Here is a 22,462-nt window from a genome sequence, read left to right on the forward strand (position 1 = left end):
GGCTCCCACTATTTGCAATCTATTTACTTAACTGTTCAATTACCCTGTATGTGTATAAAAATGTCAGAATTGTTAACTCATACCACCATGGGAAAGAACTTTATCAACCAGAGCTTGTTGTTTCTCTACAGCTTCTTTTGTCTTTAGTCTTACAGACTCCACTCATTTCCAAAGTTTCTTAGACCTGCAACTTAGTCCCCCACCTTCTTCAGTGAGGTTGTTTTATACGTTTGTAATATAGTTAGCTAGTTTTGTCACATTCTGCATTCCATCCTGGATTTCCCTGACCTTTTAAAAGATGTTTTTTAATTTGCATACATTAAGATTAACTCTTTGTGCTTTGAAGTTCAATCGGTTTTGACAAAAGAACAGTGTAATGTATGCACACTTGGAGTATTGTATCCAATAGTTCCTCTAGTCTCAGCAATTCCCTGTGCTTCACCTTTTCAACCCTCCCCACTGCCCTGCAATCCTCTGGTAAGCACTGATTTTTACTATCTATAGTTTTGCCTTTTATAGTATGTCAGATAATGGGAATCATACGGTATGTAGCCTTCTCAGACTGGTTTCTTTAACTTAGAAATATATGTTTAGAGTGCATTCATAACTTTTTATAGTTTAATAGTTCATTTATTCTTATTGCTGAATCTTCCAATGCCTGGATTATCACAGTTTGTTTATCCATTCACCTCTTGAAGGACATCCAGTTTTGGTGATTATGAACGAAGTTCTATAAACTTTCACTTGCAGATTTTTGTGTGGAGATAACTTTTCAAGTCAGTTGGGGAAGTAACTAGGAATATGATTACTGGATCATATGCTAAGACTATGTTAAGCTTTGTAAGAGACTGTAAACTGTCTCCAAAGTGGCTGTACCATTTTGTATTCCCACTTAGCAGTGAACAAGAATTTCTGTGGTTTTACATCTTTTCTGGCATTTGGTGTTGTCAGATTTTTTTTTTTTAATTTCAGGCATTTTAATAGGTGTGTAGAAGTATCACACTGTTGTTACAATTTGAAATAATTTAATGAGAAATTATGTTGAGCATCTTTTCCTGTGTTTATTTGTCATCTGTACATCTTCTTTGGTGAGGTGTCTGTTCAGATCTTTTGCCCATTTTTTAATTGGGTTGTTCATTTTCTTGTTTTTGAGTTTTAACTATTCTTTATAAATTTTTGATACAAGTCCTTTATCAGACATGTTTTCCAAATATTTTCTTCTAGTCTGTGGCTTGTCTTTTCATTCCTTTAAAAATATCTTTAGCAAATCAGAGGGTTTTAATTTTAATAAATTTCAATTTATCAATTTTTCCTTGATCATGCTTCTTGTGTTAGATCTAAAAATTCTTCATTACACACAATTTCATCTACATTTTTCCTATGTTTTCTTCTCAGGGTTTTGTAGTTTGTTTTTTTATACCTGCATCTATGCCTCATTTTGATTTAAATTTATGAAAGGTGTAGGTCTGTTTCCAGGTTCATTCTTACAGATATCCAATTTTTCCAACACCAGTTGTTTAAAAATGTATTGTATATTTCCTGTATAGTATGATGTTTTGACATCTTGGAACAACTTTTCAGGTTGGGGAGAAACTGCCCTTCATGGGCTAGCCAGTTCGTAGAGATAGCAAAATGTCATACCTCCTCTATCTGGTCTGTATACCCCAGGGAGCAATATCCCTCTGTTTAATCATCTCAGGGCCAGGTACCAGGCAAATAGGGACCAAACCTATAGCCCAAAGCCCATGGAAATTGGTGAAACTAGCCAATCCTACGCTGTTTACCTTGCCCTGTTTTGCCTTTCCTGCAAAAACCCCAATAAAATTTGTGGCCTAAACCTTTCTCTTACTCCTGTCTTCTGCCTCCTGAACACTCTGGTGTCTTTACCATGTGACCCTGTGTGGTGTGCTGTGCCTCCTATCTCTAGCACCTGTGAGTATAAAAAACTGTTTCTTTCTGAGTCTCTCCTCTTGTGGTCACGCCTGACTTACCATCCATAAAAGAACACGAAACAAAAAGTCTAACCTTTCTCCCTTGAATTGCCTTTGCTCTTTTGTCAAAAATCAACTGACTTTATTTATATACGTCTATTTCTGGGCTCTCTATTCTAACCCATTAATCTATTCTTTTGCCAATACCATGCTGTTTTGATTACTGTCTTGGTACTGACTGATTACTGTCACTCTATAGGAAGTCTTGCAATTGGCTAGTTTTTCTGTCAAATTTGTTTTTCTTCTGTATTGTATTCGCTAGTCTAAGTCTTTGCCTTTCCATATAAATTTTAGAATCATATTGTTGATATTAAAAAAATAGCTTACTGAGGTTTTGACCTAGACGGCTTTGAATCCATAGATCAAGTTGAGAAGAATAGACATATTAACAGTATTGTCTTCCAATCCATAAACCAGAATATCTCCTCATTTATTTATATCTTTGATTTCTTTTATTAGAGATCTATAGTTTGTAGCATATAGATCTTTGACATATTTATTAGATTTATACCTAAGCATTTCATTTTTTGTGGTGCTATTGTAAGTGGTAATTAAAAAAATTCACATTGCAATTTATTAATGGCATACTTTTTTGCAAAAATAACTCAAAAGCAATTGACGTTTGTATCTTAACCTTGTATACTGTGACCTTGCTATACACACATATAGTTCCGGGAGGTTTTTTTGTCAGTTCTTTGGGGTTTTCTATATATTTATTCATGTCATCTGTGAAAAAAGACAGTTTACTCCTTCCTTCCCAATATGTATTCCCTTTATTTGCTCTTTTCTTGCCTATTGCATTAGCTAGGAATTCTAGTATGATGTTGAATACAAGTGGTGAGATAGGGCATACTTGCTCTGTTCCCAATTTTAGGGTCAAGAGATCAGTTTCTCACCATTAAATACGATGATAGCTGTAGGTTTTTTGGTTTATTTTTTTAAAATCAAATTAAGAAAGTTCCTCTCTATTCTTAGCATGTTGAGACTTTTCATCAAGAATGGATGTTGGATTTTGTCTAATGCTCTTACTGTGTTGATTGTATGATTACATGATTCTTCTTCTTAAGTTTGTTGATGTGTTGAATTACATTGATTAGTGTTCAAATATTTAAATAGACTCAAAAAACTCAAATAAATCCCACTTGGACATTGTGTAAAATTATTTTTATACATGGTTGGATTCAATTTCCTAATAGTTTTGATGTGGGCACGGTGAGCCGAAGAGTCGAAAGAAAGATTTCTTGGACTCTCAAGGTCTGGCAGTAGTGCTCTTTTATTTAGAGAATAGTGTGGAATAGCATGGGGACAGGAAACATGGGCAGTAAAGAGCTGCTGCTGTGTGGGGACAGGACCCATGGGCAGTGAAGAGCTGCTGCTGCTGCTGCATGGGGACAGGACCAATGGGTAGTCAGAGCTCTTGCTGCTGTCCTGAGTTGAGGGTTAGGGCTAAATTTATAAGGCATGGGTACATGACTTATTTTACTGGAAAAAAAAAAGATGATGTAAAAAGTCATTACATGATTTCAGTGCAGATGGGGTCTGGTTATTGTGCAGTCGTATAACTTTAGATACGAATCTGGTCATATAGATCGGCATGTAGGTGAGGATACCCTGGGCTTCTCTCCTTGGGGCAGCCCTAATTCATACCATAAAAATCCACCGGGTCATATAGATCGGCAGGTAGGCCAGTCACCTTGGGCTTCTCTACCTAGGGCAGCCTTAATCCACATCAGTTTGTTGAAGATTTTTGCATCTAAGTTCATGATAGATTGTGGTCTACACATTTTCTTTATGTAATGCCTTTACCTGGTTTTAGCATAGGGTAATTCTGGCCTCATACATCAAGTGAGTTAGGAAATGTTTCTTCTCCTTTTGTCCTCTGGAAAAGAGTGTGGAGAATTGGTATTATCTCTTCCATAATATTTGGTAGAATTTCTCAATGAAATTATCTGAAACTGGGGCTTTCCTTTTTGGTAATATATAGATTATTGATTCAACTTTTGTATAGACATATGCCTATTTAGACTATCTATTTCTTCTTTGTGAGTGTTGGTAGTTTGTGTCTTTCGCAAAGGAATAGCTTAATTTCATCACATTATAAAACTTGGCATGGAGTTGTTCATAGCACTTTGTGTTATCATTTTAAGGTAGTAGTGATGATTCTGCTTTCTGATATGCCTATTTTGTGACTTCTTTCTCTTTTTCTTGGTTAGCCAGGCTAGAGGCTTATCAATTACATCAATCGTTCCAGAGAACCAGCATTTGGTTTTACGGATTTCCTCTATTGTTTTCCTGCTTCCAATTTAATTGATCTCTGCTCTAATTTTTATTATTTTTTTCCTTCTAATTGCTTCCATCTTAAGTTGTTCTTATTTATCTTGCCTCCTAAGGTAGAAGCTGAGGTTATTCATCTGAGATCTTCTTCTTTTCTAATATATTCATTCAATGCCATAAGTTTATTTCCAATTACCGCTTTTGCTGCATCCCATAAGTTTTTCTTTCTTTAAAAGATTGGCCTTGAGCCAATCTTTTTTTTCTTCTTCTTCTCTGCAAAACCCCCCAGTACATAGTTGTATATTCTAGCTGTAGGTCCTTCTAGTTCTGCTATTTGGGACTCCGCCACAGCATGGATTGATGAGCGGTGCTGGGTCTGTGCCCAGGATCTGAACCAGTAAACTCCTGGGCTGCTGAAGCAGAGCATGTGAACTTAACCACTTGGCCATAGGGCTGGCCCACCACAGGTTTTGGTAAGTCGTATTTTCATTTAGTTCAAATTATTTTTAATTTCTCTTGAGACTTATTCTTTGACCCATGTGCCATTTAATTAATGTGTTCTTTAATTTCCACATATTTGGCAATATTTTACCTTTCTGTTATTAATTTCTAGTTTAATTCTATTGTACTCTGAGAACTTTGTATAATTTATAGTCTCTTAAATTAGTTAAAGTGAATATTATGGCCCAGAATGTGATCTGTCTTGGTGAATGTTCCTTGTGATCTTAAAATGAATGTTCATTTTGCTGTTCTTATATGAGAGATTCTATACATATCCGTAAGATCAAGTTGATTGATAGTGCTGTTCAAGTCAACTCTATACTTACTGATGTTTTGCTTGATTTATCAATCACTGAATGAGTGTTCTTGGAGTCTCCAGATATAATAATGGATTTGTCTATTTTTTCTTGAAATTCGATGAGCTTTTGCCTCATGTATTTTGATGCTCTGTTGTTAGATGTGTACACATTAAAGATTGCTATGCTTTTGGCAAATTGACACTTTATTGTTATGCAATTCCCTCTTTATCCCTAATAATTTTTCTTTTACTGAAGTCTGTTTTGTCTGAAAGTAAGATAGGTAGTTTTACTTTTGCTTGATTATTGTTGGCATTGTACACGATATGTCATACTTCCTTTCCATCCAGCAGTGGTTTCAAGTCTACATTGAAACAAACACATGCACGTATATACACACACAGGCATTGTACAACAAGCTTCATAACACATTTATTAATAATAGCCCCAAACTGAAAGTAACTCCAAGGTTCATCAATAAGAGAATCAATAAACAAACTGCTACTTTCATACGAGATACTATTCAGCAATAAAAAGCAATGAACTACCGAAATGAGCAGTGGCTGGATAAGTCTCAAAGACAAAGAAGTCAGGCATAAGTGGCTGCATACTAAATGAGTACTTTTAAATAACATTTTAGAATGTCGAAACTATTCTATAGTGATAAAAATCAGAAAGCAGCTGCCTCTGAGTGGAGGGAGAATTGACTGGAAAGGGACATAAAAGAACCTTCTGAGATGATGGAAATGTTCTTTTGCATTTCGTTTTAGGTGGTGATTACATGGATGCATACAACAGTCAAAACATCAAATGGAACACTGAAGATATATTTTATTGTATGTAAATTAGATCTGAGTAACATTACTTATACTCAGAAATAAAAGAGCAACAAAGTAAAAAGAAAGAGGGGTGGCAAATTTATTAACCTTGCTCAAAACCGTCAGATGATCTCTCAAGCATTCGTTCTAGTCATTGATGCTCACAGTTGGACAAAAGTTCAGGTTCTGTAAATACAAGTGTGTATATCTTAAATGTGTAAGGTCAATAGTGAAATAGGCATGATGTAAAAGAAAGAAAGGGAGGGAAGGGAGAAAAGGAGGAAGGGAAGAATGGAGGAAGGGAGGGAGAGAGGGAGAGAGAGAAAGAGAGACAGAGAGTTAAGCTGCCTGTTTTACATGTAGGATATTAGCCAAAGTAATAGGAAAGCAATTTGCCAAGGAGCAGACAGACATCTTTTTGGTGGGATGTCTAGTAAAATAACACTTTAAGTTTGTGGATACTGGAGGATTTTCCATTTGTGAGAGAAATATTAATCTGTTGCCTGAGTTCATTCAGATAGGAGTATATCCATGAAGTTAGAATTAACTTACTGGCATGAATCAAGTTCTATCCATCAGAATGGACTATTAAAGCTTGTACTGGCAAGAGATTATTCACAGGTACTGTATTTAGTTTAAATGTATCCATCAAATATTTCATTCGAGAAGATTATGGGGAAGATGGAAGACTATGTTCAAACAACTAGGACTGTGACATTAATTAGCCCTTTGCTTTTTCTCTTTTGATAATAGAGTGACATATTTTATATATTTTGTTTTAGTCCGCTCAGGCTGCTATAACAAACTACCGTGGACTGTGTGGCTTATAAACAATAAACATTTATTTCTCAGAGTTCTGGAGGCTAGAAGTGCAAGATCAGGGTGCCAAGCATGACAGGGTTCTGATGAAAGCTTTCTTCCCAGTTACAGACTGCTAACTTTTCACTATGTCTTCACATGGTGGAAGGAAAAGCTCTCTGGGGTCTCTTTTATAAGGGTGCCAATCCCATTCATGATGACCTAATCACCTTCCAAAGAATCCACCCCTTAATACCATCACCTTGGGCATTAGGTTTTCAACATATGAATTTCGGGGCACACAAACATTCAGACCACAGCATTCCACCCCGGCCACCCAAAATTCATGATCTTCTCCCATGTCTTCAACTCAAAAGTCTAAGTTCTAAGCTTCATCTGAATATTATTTGAATCAGATATGGGTAAAACTCAAGCTACAATTCATTATGAGGCAAATTCCTCTCTAGCTGTGAACATATGACATCAAACAAGTTATATGCTTCCAAAACACAATGGTGTGATAAGAATAAGGGTAGATATTCCAGTTCCAAAAGGGAGAAATAGGAAAGAAAAAAGGAGTAACAGGCCTAAGGTAAGTCCAAAACCTAAAAGGGCAAACAACACTAAACCCTAATGCTTAAAAACACTTCTCCTTGGCTTGATTCCCTGCCTTCCGGACCCACTAGGGTGGAAATCCTGCCTTCCAGAGACGCAGGGGCATTCCTCACACCCATAGCTTCGCAGGGTGCTGAACACTTAGCAGTTCTCAGGGGTTCTAGACTCCAGGCTGGGAGAGCCACGGGCACACAACTAGAACCCTAAGTGGAGGTAGCAACGCCCCCATGGCTCTGCTGGAGTCTGGTGGCCCCCATGGCTTTGGACAGGGATCATGTGATCATGTGGCCTGTTGAAATCGAGGTGATGGCCCCCCCTTTTGGAAATCAGGAGACAGCCCTGATGATCTCTGAATCGAATCACCTTTGGGGTCCTTCTTCTCTTGTCTTAAAGAACAGCACATATTCACAGCCAAATAGCTCCATGGTCCTGTCCTGTAAAATCTAAGAAGGTCAATAACCTTCCTTCGTTCCTTCCTATTAGAGAGAAGCTAAGCTGCACCCTCAACATTTTGCTTAGATATTTCCTCAGCCAAATATCCAATTTTATTTTTCACAAATTCTGCTTTCCACAAAACTCTAGGACATAAATATATTTAGCCAAGTACTTTGCAGTGTTATAAAAGGGTCACCTTTCCTCCAGTTTCCAATAACATGTTCCTCATTTCTGCCTCAGATTTGATCAGAATGGCCTTTATTGTCCATATTGCTACCAACGTTTTGTTCACAACCACTTAGGTATGTTCTAAGAAGACTGAGGCTTTCTCTACAGCTCTCCTCTTCTCCTGAGTGCTCACCAGAATTGCTTTTAACAGTCCCTTCATGGCAATGTAGTCTTTTTCAAGCATGCACCTCAAAACACTTCCAGCCTTTAGAAAAGTTTACAGAGTTTCCATTATGCAGTTCCAAAGCAGCTTCCACATTTTTAGATATTTATTACAGCAGCACTCCACTCTCGGTACCAATTTATTGTCTTAGTCTGTTTGGTCTGCTATAACAAAATAGCACAGACTGTGCTATTTATAAGGCTTATAAACAGTGGAAATTTATCTTTCACAGTTCTGGAAGCTGAAAGCCTAAGATCAGGGCGCCAGCATGATAGGGATCCGGTGAAAATCCTCTTCTGGGTTGTAGATCGCCAGCTTCTCACTGTGTTCTCACATGGTAAAAGAGAAGAGCTAGCTCTCCGGAGCCTCTTTATAAGGGCAGGAATCCCATTCAGGAGGGAGCCCTCATGGTCTAATCACCTCCCAAAGGCCCCACTTCCTAATACCATCACCTTGGGCATTAGGTTTTCAACATATAAATTTGGGTGGGAGGGGACACAAACATTCAGACCATAGCATTTTACTATTCTGCAAACAGAACTGAAGTCCATATAAAAAGACTATATTAAATAAAAACTTTACTGGAATAGCTATCAGGCCTACAATGAACATAGTTTGAAGAGCATTATACCTAAATCCATCTAATAATGAGCCCTAGTAATTCTGGGTTCTGCTCCTAGAATCAAACAACCAGAAAGATCGCTGTATTAAATTCCCTCATTTCACAGTTGGGAAAACTAAAGTTTAGAGAGATCAAATGCCTCCTCGAAATTTACACAAGTGAGTTAGTGGCATAACTAGAACTAGAACATACTACCCCTACTCCAAGTTCATTTGTTCTAATCAATTCTGGGCATAACTCAAATTAATATACTGTACTTTTCACATACTGCACTTCACAAGATACACCAAACGATGACATAACGTTGAGAAATTGATTGTGGTTGATTAGAGAGAAGGACGGGTAGCTCAAACTCACTGAGGGGAAAATAATTTAGAAGAACATGAAAGGCTTAATCAGAATAAAATAATAAGAAATTAAGCATTGTGAAATCCTTTCAAATAGATCAATTTCAATTCTTTCCCATTCTCATTATATCTGAATGATCATTACTTCTCAGTCTATAAAGTGCTCCATATACGCAATGAGAAACATCCAGAAAAGAAAAAAATATCATTTAATAGGCAAAACTAATTCTTCATCTCCACTGTGTACACTTTGTGCCCTGTCAAAACTCCTTTTTTTGGTACAATTTTGGATAATTTTCTCTGATTTTTTTTACATTCATATTCTCCATCCCACAGAATTCATTTCTTTAGGATTGGGGACATATAGATGTGGCACGTGTGTCAATTCTTCATGTGCCCAAATGTTCTAAGCTGTTCTCACAATATCCGTAGGTGTTGATAGCAGTAGCTCCCAAATTTTTAATAATGAGGACTACTTTTTAATTTCTAAAAATTGTATGGGATCCCACATAATAGTTACATCTTAGTAATTGTTGACCGATAAAGTGTATGAAGTCTAAGGTCGATTATTTGACACTTCTAAATGAATTTGTGTTGTCTTAATCATGTCATTTGCATATGTTTAAAAAAGTTGTACATATATTTGTAAAGTATGGTATTTATTTAATGTGTAAACAATGGCTGGGGAGCATACAGTTTCCCAGATTCTATAATAACGCCTTGTCTCACAACACCAACATTAAGCTCCCCGGGTTTGAAGCCCATAGATTGAGAAGTCTCACTGTGGAAGCCTGTGTGTGTAACTGCCTGGCTCCCTCTCAGCACAGCTTAGTTAATGGGAGGGAACCTACCCTGGTCCTGCTTCCTACTCATAATCATATCCATATTCATGTCATACCAGCTTCAGGAAAACAGGGACTTTGTCAGACTTGTCCACCGTCCCAGTACTAGGAAAAATGCCTGGCTCATAGTCTGTCTTCAATAAATATTTGAGGAATATAAATAAATCTGTGAAGATGCCATGTTTAAGCATGCTTCCAAACAAGGAATTCTTTACTCCAGCTCTTCAAGTCTGACAACTGTGGAAACACTTATGAATTACCAAGAAATACCAAAGAAGACATTTATTTTTTTGTTTCCTCCAAAGTCTTCAGAAGATTAGGTATTTGACATTTTCTCTCTGAGTAGCGCCTGTTTTTCTCTGTGCTTCTTCTTACCATTTCTCTCACTACCTTCTAGATCCTACCTGATCTCACACACCAAAGAGCAAAAGATGGGTGCATATTTATTTATTTATTTATTTATTGAGGAAGATTAGCCCTGAGCTAACTACTGCCAATCCTCCTCTTTTTGCTGAGGAAGACTGGCCCTGAGCTAACATCCATGCCCATCTTCCTCTACTTTATATGTGGGACGCCTACCACAGCATGGTTTGTCATGCGGTGCCATGTCCGCACCCAGGATCTGAACCAGCAAACCCTGGGGCCATCAAAAAGCGGAACGTACGCACTTAACCACTGCGCCACTGGGCCAGCCCTGGGTGCATATTTAGAATAGAAGGGGTGGAACAAGGCATAAGCTCTACAATGAATATCACCTTCCATCTCAGTAGTTCATTTCCAACTCTTTCACTTGTACTTAATGTAGCATGAGCTATTTAAGAGGTCAGGGGCATGATTTTCAAAATATTTCTCAATAGATATGTGTCAGGTTGGGCAATTTCAGACATTTTGGTTAAATGTAAGTTTTCAGCAAAACTGGCACTAAATTTTTGTTCCCTGACTTACAAACATGGAAGGTCTTTATCAACACACATGGCAACTCTCAAGAATTTGGTTATAGTCCTAATATTGGTATACCGTACGTTATTTCACATTCCCCAAAGAAGAATTCTTAGGATGCTCATTGTTTAGTTCAATAATAATCTTATCATAATCTCTTTTAGTATGTTTAACTTTCTATACACTAGATGTTTGTAAGTTTTTTTTCACACCACTGCTTCTGGGTTCTAAAGTTTAGATAAAACGTGTATAAAACTTTTTTATACACTTAACAACAAACCAACCAATGGTGAGGTACTGAAACTGAGATTGTACCCTTCAAATATCTGAAAAATATCTGGAATATGTTTGTGCTTATATCAATGCACATAGCAAGCTCACAGAAGTGACAAATAGTGGCACATTTGCTTAATAAGTTCTCTTTGCACCTTTCAACTTTAAAGATTCTATACCATCAATTTTTCTGTTATTGTAATTTCCTCACTATTATGGTCATTTATTCTAGTATGTTGTCAGGTAATTGCCATGAAATGAATTTATATTTAAATCATATTACATTCTCCCAAATCTTTAAGCTAGTTTTATACTGTAATTTTTTTTTATAACGGAAAGTTGAGTAGCATCAACTGTGAGTCCACCTAAGTCATAGGAAAAAATGACTTTGCAAATATGTTTAGAAGGTAGTGGAATCTAAAATGTAGCTTCTGTTAGCAAATAATAGAGCGTGTGATATAATGAATACTGAGAACTTTATATTGGCGGTTCCAAATCTCTTTCCTGTGAGTGATCCAAAGCACAAGACTAAACAAATATAATTAGGCTTTGCTGTGTAAAGTTATTATTTGTTTAAATGTTGTAATCCTCTTACTAAATATAATCTGAAATTTAATTTGGTGACAAGCAGTAAATATTGAAAAGCAGTCTGAGCTTTCATCAAATCTATCTGGTATGCACCTCTCTTTGATAATTTTTTGTATTTGCATAATTAAAACTTCTTTCCCCTGCTGTTTCCTCAAGTCCAGTGAAATCACAGTGAAAATTTCTTGGCAATACAGAGTGGAGAGGGCAGAAAACCAAATTTGTTATTATTTTAATCTTATGGAAACCAAACAATTGTGCATTATGGTGCACGGTAAAAACATAGAAACAATATTCTTTCAACTGGGTAGTCAGAGACCCCTGGGAAAGTCTTTTGGGGACCTTCACAACAGACCCAAATGTACCCAAACATAGTAATGTAGGTGATTTTTTTCTCCATTATAAAAATAAAGTGATGAATTTAGCAAAAACAGGAACTATGGCTTTCATTTACTGCTGATATAATATAAAGGATCATCAAGAGAACTTAAAGCAAATTGCAAGCCATTGTCATCACTGAATAGAGAAAAGACATTGGTTCCTTCTCTGGAGCAGTTGAGAAAGCTCCCAATAGTCGTACCAAGCTCTGGGCATAAGCGATCCAGCAACTGGACATTCAATATGTACTATTAACTGAAGCTCTCTAGAGAGCGCTTGAGTCTCAGCAGATGGTCTTCAATCTGAAATAATCTGACCAGCTAAAAATACATGAAACAGAACCAAAAAAAAAAAAGAAAGATAGAAAACAACCAAACAAAAAAATACCCGGAGGCATATAAAAATGAGGTGGCTACACAGAGTGAAAACAAAGGGAAAATCTGATTTTCAAACCAGGCCTTGGTAACAGTTTTCTATATGGCTATAGCCAAAGGCCAAAGGTGAAAAAAAGGTCTGTGACAATTATCTGTGTTAATTCCACTGGGAAAACAATTCCTTCTTAATTTCTAAGACCCTGAGCCAAGTGTTTCATCGTGTTTTAGGCCCAAATAGTCTGGATGTTACTTTAGATTTCTGAGATAATTTTTTTTAAATTATATTATTTTTTAGTAAAATGATGTTATTTGTTAAAAAAAAAAACAGTGTAGAAAGATACAAGGATGAAAATAAATATCCGCTGAAATTCTATCTGTAGTAGCTTTTAGGAATAGATTTCAGTTGAGGGCGTTTTTCCCTCTTCAAATCTTGTTCATCCTTCAAAGCTAAGCTGTAATTCTACCTGTTCTGGCAAACCCTCTGTGATTAGATTGCTTGACTCTCACCAATCTTTGCTTTTGATTAAGTTCTAAGGAAAATAATGTAAACATTCCACAATTAGACATTTATTTGATATGATTTACTTTTATTTTCCCCAAATGAATGTAAGCTCCTCAAGTCAGAACATATCTTTATCTCACCAATAGTAGCTTACGTAGTATTGAGAATGCAGGAGACATTCAATCAATTAATAATTGTTGACTTGTCTTGCACTACTCATTTCTAGCCTAAGGATTTTTAAGAGGCAGCAAAAAAAAAAAAAAAAAAAAAAGGAATCTGAATATTTTAACCAGCTTTGAGATTTCCTTGAGATTTGGGAGCAATTTCATCAATTTACATTAACTGATACACATTTAAATCTATGTTTGGATAAATAAGATGTAACTTCTAAAATTTTTTGGTCTAAGACCACTTTACACTCTTAAAAATTATTGATGACTCCAAAAAGTTTTTGTTTAGGTGGGTTATATCTATCTCAATATGCCATATTAGAAATTAAAATTGAGAAAATTTTAAAATGTGGGAATATACAAGCATATATTCTATTAATCATTAAAGCAATGACATCACATATCACACAGCCTCTGGAAAACTCACTCACGAGAGAATGAAAGTGAAAAAAGCAAATAATGTTTTCATATAATCATTGAAATATTTTGACCTTGTGAACTCTCCAAAAGGATCTTGGGGGCCCCAGTTTTGCCCAGATCACACTTTCAGAATTGCGGCTCTAGATGAACATAACTCAACACATCTGTTCAAAACTCATCACAATATTTGTTGGTTTATGGAACAAAAAGGAGCTTGAGGCATGGCGTATGGTCAAAAGTGCTTTATGTTCTGGTGTTCCTGTATCTAGTCAGTGAGTTAAATCTAGAGAATAGGAGTGCTCACTAAAAGACTGGGTGCATCCCCAGAAGGCTAGGCTTCAAGGCTGTAAATGCATCTAGTCAGTAGTCAGTATTTCTCTCTTGTGATTGGAAGATCACCCCATAAGAATCAATAAGCATTTAAACTACAGGTAACTGGGCTCCACTACAGATCAACTGAAAGAGAATCTCAGAATCTTGAAGGTGGAGCCCAGGAATCCGCTATTTTAATAAGATCCCCAGGTGAATCTATTACTCAATAAAATTTGGGAACCGCCGATATAAATAAATGTATAGGTCACCTGAAATAGTGCACTAGCCCATACGGCCACTTGCTCTGGTTTGGCCATGTGCAGAATGACCCAGTGCCTCTGGAAGGGCTCATCACTTCGGTTTGGATACTGCCATATGGTTGGTGAGACTTTGCTCCCTGAGTGAGATTTCTCCATTATCCTCCAGAAATCTTCTAAGAGGCAATTTCCCATTGCCTGGTCCTCCAGAGTCTGATCTTTTCTTCTGATGAACTCTTCTCCGAAATAAACACACATGTCAATTCATTACTCTAAAAACTAGAAGTAGAAGATCTAAAATACTTCAAAAATAAAGGCAAATAGATGACTCCATCGCACTTGTGACTATCCAGGATCTTTGAACAAACACTTATGTTAGCAATAGAAGCATACAGCATAACTCACACAAGAATTAAGAATGGTCTCTCTGGATGAGCTTCATTATTATTTTAATTTTGAGTTTCATCAGCAAATTTTCATGCACACTGAATTATAGTCAGTCTATAAACATGTTACACTTTCTCCAGCAAGCTATTTATTTTACCGCTTGAGAGGGGTGCCCACTTGTGGGGAGTGTGACTAGACTAGGAAAGACTATTTTTTTCTAGAGTAACAAATCGTTCAGAGAGTCAGTCAATCAAATCTTCACTATTAGGAAGCCAGGCAATCTTTTTCTTTTTCAGGCTTTTCATGCTAATCATCACAGGAGTTTTCAGTGATTCCTGCTGTGAAACATGAGATTCTGAAACCCAATTAAATATATAGTCAAATACAAAAATGCAGTCTCTGTATTCTAAGACGGCTACTGCATTAACTACAACAATGGGTGAGATTTATGTAGCACCAATTGAAAATTTTAAAGTATTTTACACCACAGGATTTTTAAAATAGTGTGGTTAATCCTCCCTCCCTTGATGATTCAGGAAATTAAAAACTGGCCTTAGGCGTAAGTGAAACAGGTGGCCACCTACGACATGCTATTTAAAATGTACCCCAAAATCATCTTGCCCTTGAAATATCACCCACAGTTATATTAGCCCACTAAATCTAAAGTGATTTACAGATTGCAAGGCAATTTCACATAATTATCACATTTAATTTTCTAACGGCCCTGAAATAGATGAGAGGTGTCATCATCCGCATTTTACATAGGAGAAAACCAAGTCTAATGTGTACAAGGAAAGGGATTGCATTTTAATCACTTGGTATGTAACAGTCACTTTTCACACATGATTATAATACGTCTCTCCATAATCTCACTTTACAAATGAGTGGAATGAAATTCAGAGAAGTTAAGAAACCTGCCCAAAGTCACAAAGCTAGGAAGTAGTAAAGCTGAGAGCTGAACCCACGTTTGTGCTCCTCTGATTCCAGAACCAAAGGTCTTGACAACTTGGCACATAGGATTCATTTTTAATAAAGTTTGATAAAAAGTTTTCAATATGAATTTACAATGTCTTAATTATAAGCAAGAAGAAACTATTCTAAAATATTTCTTGTTTTTCAAACAAAGTGCTCAAGAAATTAAGTATGCCTTCAACTCCTTTGCCCAGCAATTAATTCTTACATGGTGAATATACATAAATATAGACATATATATGACACCATTATAGTTATGATCTAATGGGCTACTGTAACTGATGTTTTTTTTATCTTTCCTCATTTTACTTATTAGTCCATGTTTGTATCTTACTTTATAATATATACTAATATGAACATGAAATACAATAATTTTATTTTTTGATTAATACATTTTCCTAATTCAGAAAGGTATTCTCCAGAGTTAACATTAATAGTTCACCTGGACAACTCAACCCCCCTCCAACACACCCACCCACCCATCCACACGCAGACACAATGAACTCTATGTTCTCCCAATTGCTCCAGAACCCGGAGCTGAATGACCTAACCATAATCATAGGCTCAGTTCCATCTTAGAGCCGTGGAAATAATATGAGGAAACCTATGTCTGCAGCTCAAGAGTTCAACATTAATTTGATCTTAATATTGGTAATACTAGGCACATGGTAAGATTAGTTCATTAGTTCTGGTCACTCAGTACTGTCCTATGCTTAACTTCTTTTCTCTGCCACCAACCTCAGTTGCTCCAGAATGGGATTTTCAGTTCTCATCATCTTGCTGTGCTACCACCAAATAAATGCCTAATCTTCACTTGCTGAGTCTCTGCATTCATAGTTTCCTTTTCCTTCTTCCTTTTTTCCCATCTGGCTTGCCCCACTGCTACTTAATTTCCAGTTCTGATTCTCAGGGGGCCAAGAAAAATTAGAGTGATATATGTTGAAGGAACTTATAATAACTTCTGATTTATACAAGGAAATAACTTGTTTTGGAGTAATTGCCATAAATTACCTGATTTAAAACAAACAAATTTTCACAAAATCTGGAACGAAGAACTTGAGAAAAGCAATAATCGTCTATTGAAGCTCATACAAATAGGTCCAGCAATGAGGCATATATTGTTAGTTGCTTTTGCCAGTACTGGTGGTGAAATAACCACACTCTCACCTGTTCATCCTCATCACTTGCCACGCAGGGTTTGCAGGACAGCTGGTGGCAGAGAGGACAGGAGTACTGCCTATACTGTGCAACTGAATAGTGCTGTCTGGTCCATTTTGGGATAATATCACGCTTCCATTAATCTCATGCTTTTTAATACACTGAATTAAATAGCAACAGACCCCTAAAAATATCTGGTCTGTCTTCTAGCAGTACTTTTAGACATCCTAAACTTGCAGAGCTTTCCACAGGCATAGCTACATTACATTTTGAAAGTGAGTTAATGGATGGGATCTTTTGACAACTGTCTCCCCAGAGATCAGCATGACAATCTCCTCATCACCTCCTTATTAGCCTGAAGGAAACAGAGAAAGTCATCCTTATGTCTCTATCTCCCGGATTCTTTTTCTAAGCAAAAGAGAAAGGATGTATTTTAAATGATACTTTGTCTGCACTTACACATCTGCAAAATTTCTTTGAAAAAACCCAACAATGTGATTTTGGCTGTACAACCACATTTTTAATGACCTTATAATTGCTGTGCAAAAGTAAATACATCCTTGTATGGTCCTCACTTAGCATTTCAATGAAGTTCTCAGAACCTTTTGAGGATACGTGAGTAATATCTGGAGCTGTGTCATGAAATAAGAGGCCACGGGTAATGAAAGGCATTGATAGCTTAGCTGCTTTTACAGCTAAGCTACTTTTTGGCAAATTCTCAACTTCCATTACCCATTTTTCCCTCCCCAAAGCAGTAACTCAAACAAACAAACAAAATGCATGCACTTTATTACTTAATTTTCAGAGTTCAGTGGAAAATTGAGGTAGCCTATCAGCTTTTTGTCAAAAGGTAGGTTTTGAGATGGTTCTAGTTTTGCCTTTAACTATGAAACCTGAGCCCCTTCAAATAGTCCCTGATGAGCACAACTTTGCTATCTGGCTGATCTTGCTATCTCTAGAGGGTCCAGTTGGCTCTTTATATTTCTATTTCTGCTGATATGAGCCTTAGTTTGAATTAGAATACTGAACTACAAAATTCCAAAATTTTCCCTGCATTCCTACCTCTATACCTATTCTTTTTTTTTTTTTTTTGAGGAAGATTAGCCCTGAGCTAACATCTGGCACCAATCCACCTCTTTTTGCTGAGGAAGACTGGCCCTGAGCTAACTTCCATGCCCATCTTCCTCTACTCTATATGTGGGATGCTTGACACGGCATGGCTTGACAAGCAGTGCCTAGGTCCGAACCGGGGAACCCTGGGCCGTCAAAGCAGAACGTGTGAACTTAACTGCTGCGCCACTGAGCCAGCCCCCTCTATACCCATTCTTGACGCAGAATGCCCCCCATGTATATTGTATCTATCCTTCAAAATACAACTCAAGTCCCAACTCCATATGAAATATTTCACAGAACTTTAACCTAAAATTATAGCTCCGTCTTCTGAATTTCCATTGTGGTCTTAGTTTACACCTTGCAGCTAATGATCTGTGTCTATTCTTCTTTATGCCTTTCTTAGATCCTTTTATAGATGTTATTTTGTCTCCTCAGAAAATTTTAATATTTCTTGAAGTCACTATGGATGGCTTTTTTAATTTTTTTGGTTTAGTCCACAATAAACCAAATAGTGAATGTATGCAGTAGGCATTCAATAAAAATTCATTGTCTGCACAAAAGCAAACAAATTAGAAGGAAAACCTGAGCTAGTATCCATAAATTTATAATACCTGTTATGGTTTTGGAAAATTCTTGGGTCCCATTGAATTTGTCACTGTGCCCAGCTATTTGGTGCATATATTACACTTCATTCTCACGTAATCCAATTAAGATGATATTTTGCTAAATAGCCATTCTAGGTAAAAGCTGCCAATAATTGCAATAGTTTGATAGACATGAAAAGGTTTCCTGGGGCTTCCTTGCCATTATTCAGAAAACAAAAATGTAAGCTCTCAAACATAAACTATGTAAACAGGACTTACCAGATACTAGCAGGCATTAAGTTGCATTTTTTCCCTCTGATGCGGCAAGTGTTAAAAGGGCTTCAACACTCCACCACAATTATATTGCCAATAAGTTTTATTTTACATAAGGACAAGGAAATAATAAACTGAAGAAAAGTAGAAACTGAAGTTTGGGAATCAAGAGATTCCTTAACAGTGAGCCATGCTAGGCAAGTGAATAGATTCCTCTGGGAGAAGTGTTAGAAGCATGCCACTTTCATCTTTCGAGGAGAGAGGAAAAAAAAAAGAAAAAAACCTCACTACTGTAGGGTATAGACAGAGCCTAGGCACCCTGGCTGGAAGATGTGCACTTAGAGACCCAAAAGGTCCTTTCTAGCAAGAGTTGTGTTACTTTCCAGCAGTGACCAGTCAAGCATCTTGGACATATCCATTGCACACATACACGAGCACACGGACACACACACACACATTCAATTTATCTATAAATTGAAACACATGGTGTTTGAATCTATTATCTTGCCTTAAGAAAAGTGAAATATATATATTATTGTTGAAATATAGTGGTATATTCAGATACTAGGAATAAAGAAAGATATTTTAGGGTCTTTAAGGACTAGTCTGCACAGCACAAATCTTAGGTGAGTATACGGAAGAGGGTCAAGTTTATGACTTTATCCTAGAGCAAGATTAACAACCTGAGATGAGGGGACGGTCATGGTAATTTCAGAGCATTAATCTTAGGTCAATGGGAGGAAATAAAAACTGGGGAAGAATACTTGCTTAATGTGGGGGAGGGGGTTGAAATTTAGGCTGGAAGAACAGGAAGTGCCTCATGCAAAAAAGTTAAAGGAAAAATCTGAACTAATATTTGTAAATTGATGATACCTGTCATGCCTTTTATTCTCTCCTCCCACTTAGAGAGAAGTTTCAGAGCTCTATCACCGGAAATACATAAATATATGAACACACACACACACACACACACAAAGCCTACAGGTAGGATGAAAGAAGGAACTGCAAATTGAGGGGCTAAAAAATCAAAGCCAATATGATCCTTAGGAAGATATTTTATAGTGCTATTTTGTTTCATCTTCACAAGAGAGACTCAGATTAAAAAGCAATTTAGCCCCTCAAACCTCTGATCCCCACCAACTTAATAGTACGCATCCTCAAAACTGGAAATTTAAATTACAAGATTAGGCATGGTACTTTGCTCAAAGTTTGTATTTCCAAACTCAAAGAGGAGATTCAACAACTACTTTTTCAAACTAAAACTTCAGAAATAACTCTTAACGAAGGATCGTGCCTCCATGATCCATCTAAAATTTTCTTGAAATGATTTGTCTTTCCAAGTGGCCTGCAACAGGGTTAATGTAGCGAATTCCTTTACCATCAATCTACCGCTGTGAAAAAATGAATCTTACATTTAGCTTCAAAGCAGTGTCACAGATTTATCCCCTCCTCCTCGCTGCTCCTTTTCTCCCTCCCTTCCCTAGCAACTGGTAACCTCAGAAAGAGAACTCCAAATCTAGAAAGAAGCAGTTGGTCCCTGGCTTCACTCGAGTTGCCACACTGCTCTAAGGCAGAAGCAGGGGTCATTTCTCCAGACTGAGTTGGCCTGCGTGGGCATTCAGCTGGTTTTCTCCATCACCTCAGGAAGGCTTTCCTGATCAAATATCTCCATGGCTTGTATTGAGAATGTGTAAGTACAAAACTGAGTACAACTGTTTAATTTTGAAGGCAAAAGGCAGTTTGAATTGTTTTCCTGTGTAACCGGGATGGGGGCTAGTGGGTTGGAGGCAGTGCAGAAAGGAGTGACAGACAAAACTTGAAGGATATAAACTCAGGGACTAAGAATATTGGACCTCAAGGTGGCAATTTTTAAATGTAATTTTGAAACAAAAGTTGCAAATCCTTAGTCTAAATAGTGGGGCTTAAACATTAGGAAATTCATATTCTGTGGTGTGGTATGGATTGAATGAAAGAAAATTTTAATAAGTTTGGTGTAATTGTTGAATGATGCTTCATAAAGAGAAACAAATTGGTTTGTTAACACAACTAACATTTCTTCGACATCTGTGGAGAAAAATACCAAATGTTTTCCCTCACAAGACTTTCCAGAACGCTCCTGCCAGAATCTGAATGCTGGGCTTAGTGGCTCATAGATGCTACTGGGACTAAAAGAGCTGATGTGTTCTATGGTGTGCTTGCGCACTGCAGCGTTGAAGGAAGCTATCTGAATCTTTAAGGCTTCCTTGCTCCCTTGAGAAAGCGGGAAAATGGGAAATGGGGTGGAGTCACAGGTCAGACACAAAGGGAAATCACGAAGTGAAACTGGGTGCTAAAGATGCCGCCTGTCAAGGGGCAAGCGGGCTGAAGAAGTGCTTGCTGACTACACCTGCGAGGAGATAGGGCTCTCCCTTTTCCACTGGTGTATTCCAGTGAGTTCAATCAATCACATATTTCAGACATTTTCTGGTCACTGTATTTTCATTTTTATTAACATATCTATTTTTGTTTTTGCAAGCCTTGCAGGGCATGTCCCTTCACCCATAGTAGTAGCTGCAGATGAACATGGGAACCAGGAACTGCACCCCAACTTGCCCCTCCACTGTCCGAGCTCCATGCTGAAGGATGATGCAGAGTCCTGGGGCCACCCTCTCGTCTCGCTGAGACCTCCCTTCAATGTGCTGGCTGATCTGACAGGAGAGCAACTGAAGCGCCCCTCGGAGAGAACAGGATCCTGCATTCCTGTCGACAGTTCCAGCTCGAGAGCTCTCAAACACCCATACGGGCCACCACCTGCTGTTGCAGAAGAGTCCCTAGCAACAGTAGAAGTAAATAGCTCTGAGGGGCTGGCAGGCCGGAGGCAGAGGGGACAGGATTCTATTAATGTGTCCCAGGAATTCTCTGGCAGCCCTCCAGCACTAATGATAGGGGGGACAAGGGTCAGCAATGGGGGCACTGAGAGAGGTGGCAATAATGCAAGGCTACATGCTGCCATGCCACGAGGTCAACGGTTCTTTCCACCTAGAGGCTCACAAGTAAGAGGCCCTCCACACATCCCCACCGTTAGATCGGGGATAATGATGGAGCTGCCTCCAGGAAATCCGAGATTGGCGGGCAAGGAAAGGCTGGCTCATGTTTCTTTCCCACTGGGAGGCCCGCGGCACTGCGTGGAGAACTGGCCAAGGCCTATTCCCTTGTCTTCCAGTACTCCAAGTTTACCTTCTTTTGCTACTGCTCATTGCTTCATACCTCCTCGTCCTCCCAGTTTCAATCCATTTCTTGCTATGCCTATCGCTTTTGCTCCTCCCCCCGTCTTTGGTCCTCCACTGCCTTCTTATTTTGCCAATTTCCCTTCCTGGGGCATGCCGGCTCCTGCATCCTCAAACAGAGAGAACAACTGATGGCCAAAAAGGAGGAAAAGAAAGGGTTGGGGAAAGATGTTAAAGTTTTTCATTTATGTTTTATATCTGAAACCCCCTACCCTCGTACAGTCTGTTTAGCACTAACGTGCCTTACACACTCGGAGATTCAATAAAGATTTTAAAGTTTGAATATTGCAAATTATTTTTTAAAAGGCCACTCTGGGAGTCTAAACCTTGAATTTTGTTTTCTATATTTAAGGTAATTAAAGCAGTAATGTGCCAGTGTTTTCTAAGTAGCTTAGCTGAATTCCTACTACTGGCTTGCAGCTGCCTGACTGTGGGGAGGGGCTCTTGGGTTCTTGCCAGACTTGGTCAAGGCTAGGGTGGAGAATTCCTACCTACCTAAGGCTACAGCGGTTGCTCAGAGCAGGATGGGTAAATTAAGATAAGGTCCATAAAGGTAAACTGAAGTCCAG

General features: G+C 37.8%; 1 protein-coding gene across 1 annotated transcript; it reads left to right on the forward strand.

The window, feature by feature from the left end:
- Positions 1-20,134: 20,134 nt before the first annotated feature.
- Positions 20,135-22,176, forward strand: PRR32 (proline rich 32). The gene is made up of 2 exons (XM_008537583.2): positions 20,135-20,317; positions 21,143-22,176. Exons 1-2 carry the CDS (start codon positions 20,298-20,300, stop codon positions 22,023-22,025), a joined length of 903 nt encoding a protein of 300 aa, XP_008535805.2. The 5' UTR covers positions 20,135-20,297; the 3' UTR covers positions 22,026-22,176.
- Positions 22,177-22,462: the final 286 nt, after the last annotated feature.

Source organism: Equus przewalskii, chromosome X (assembly GCF_037783145.1).
Source record: "Equus przewalskii isolate Varuska chromosome X, EquPr2, whole genome shotgun sequence".
NCBI lineage: Eukaryota > Metazoa > Chordata > Mammalia > Perissodactyla > Equidae > Equus > Equus przewalskii.

Bases quoted from the DNA above. Each gene is read 5' to 3' on its own strand.
- PRR32 (XM_008537583.2), top strand. From the start codon at position 20,298: ATGGCTTGTATTGAGAATGT. The intron at 20,318-21,142 runs GTAAGTACAAAA...TGTTTTTGCAAG, and splicing joins ATGGCTTGTATTGAGAATGT to CCTTGCAGGGCATGTCCCTT.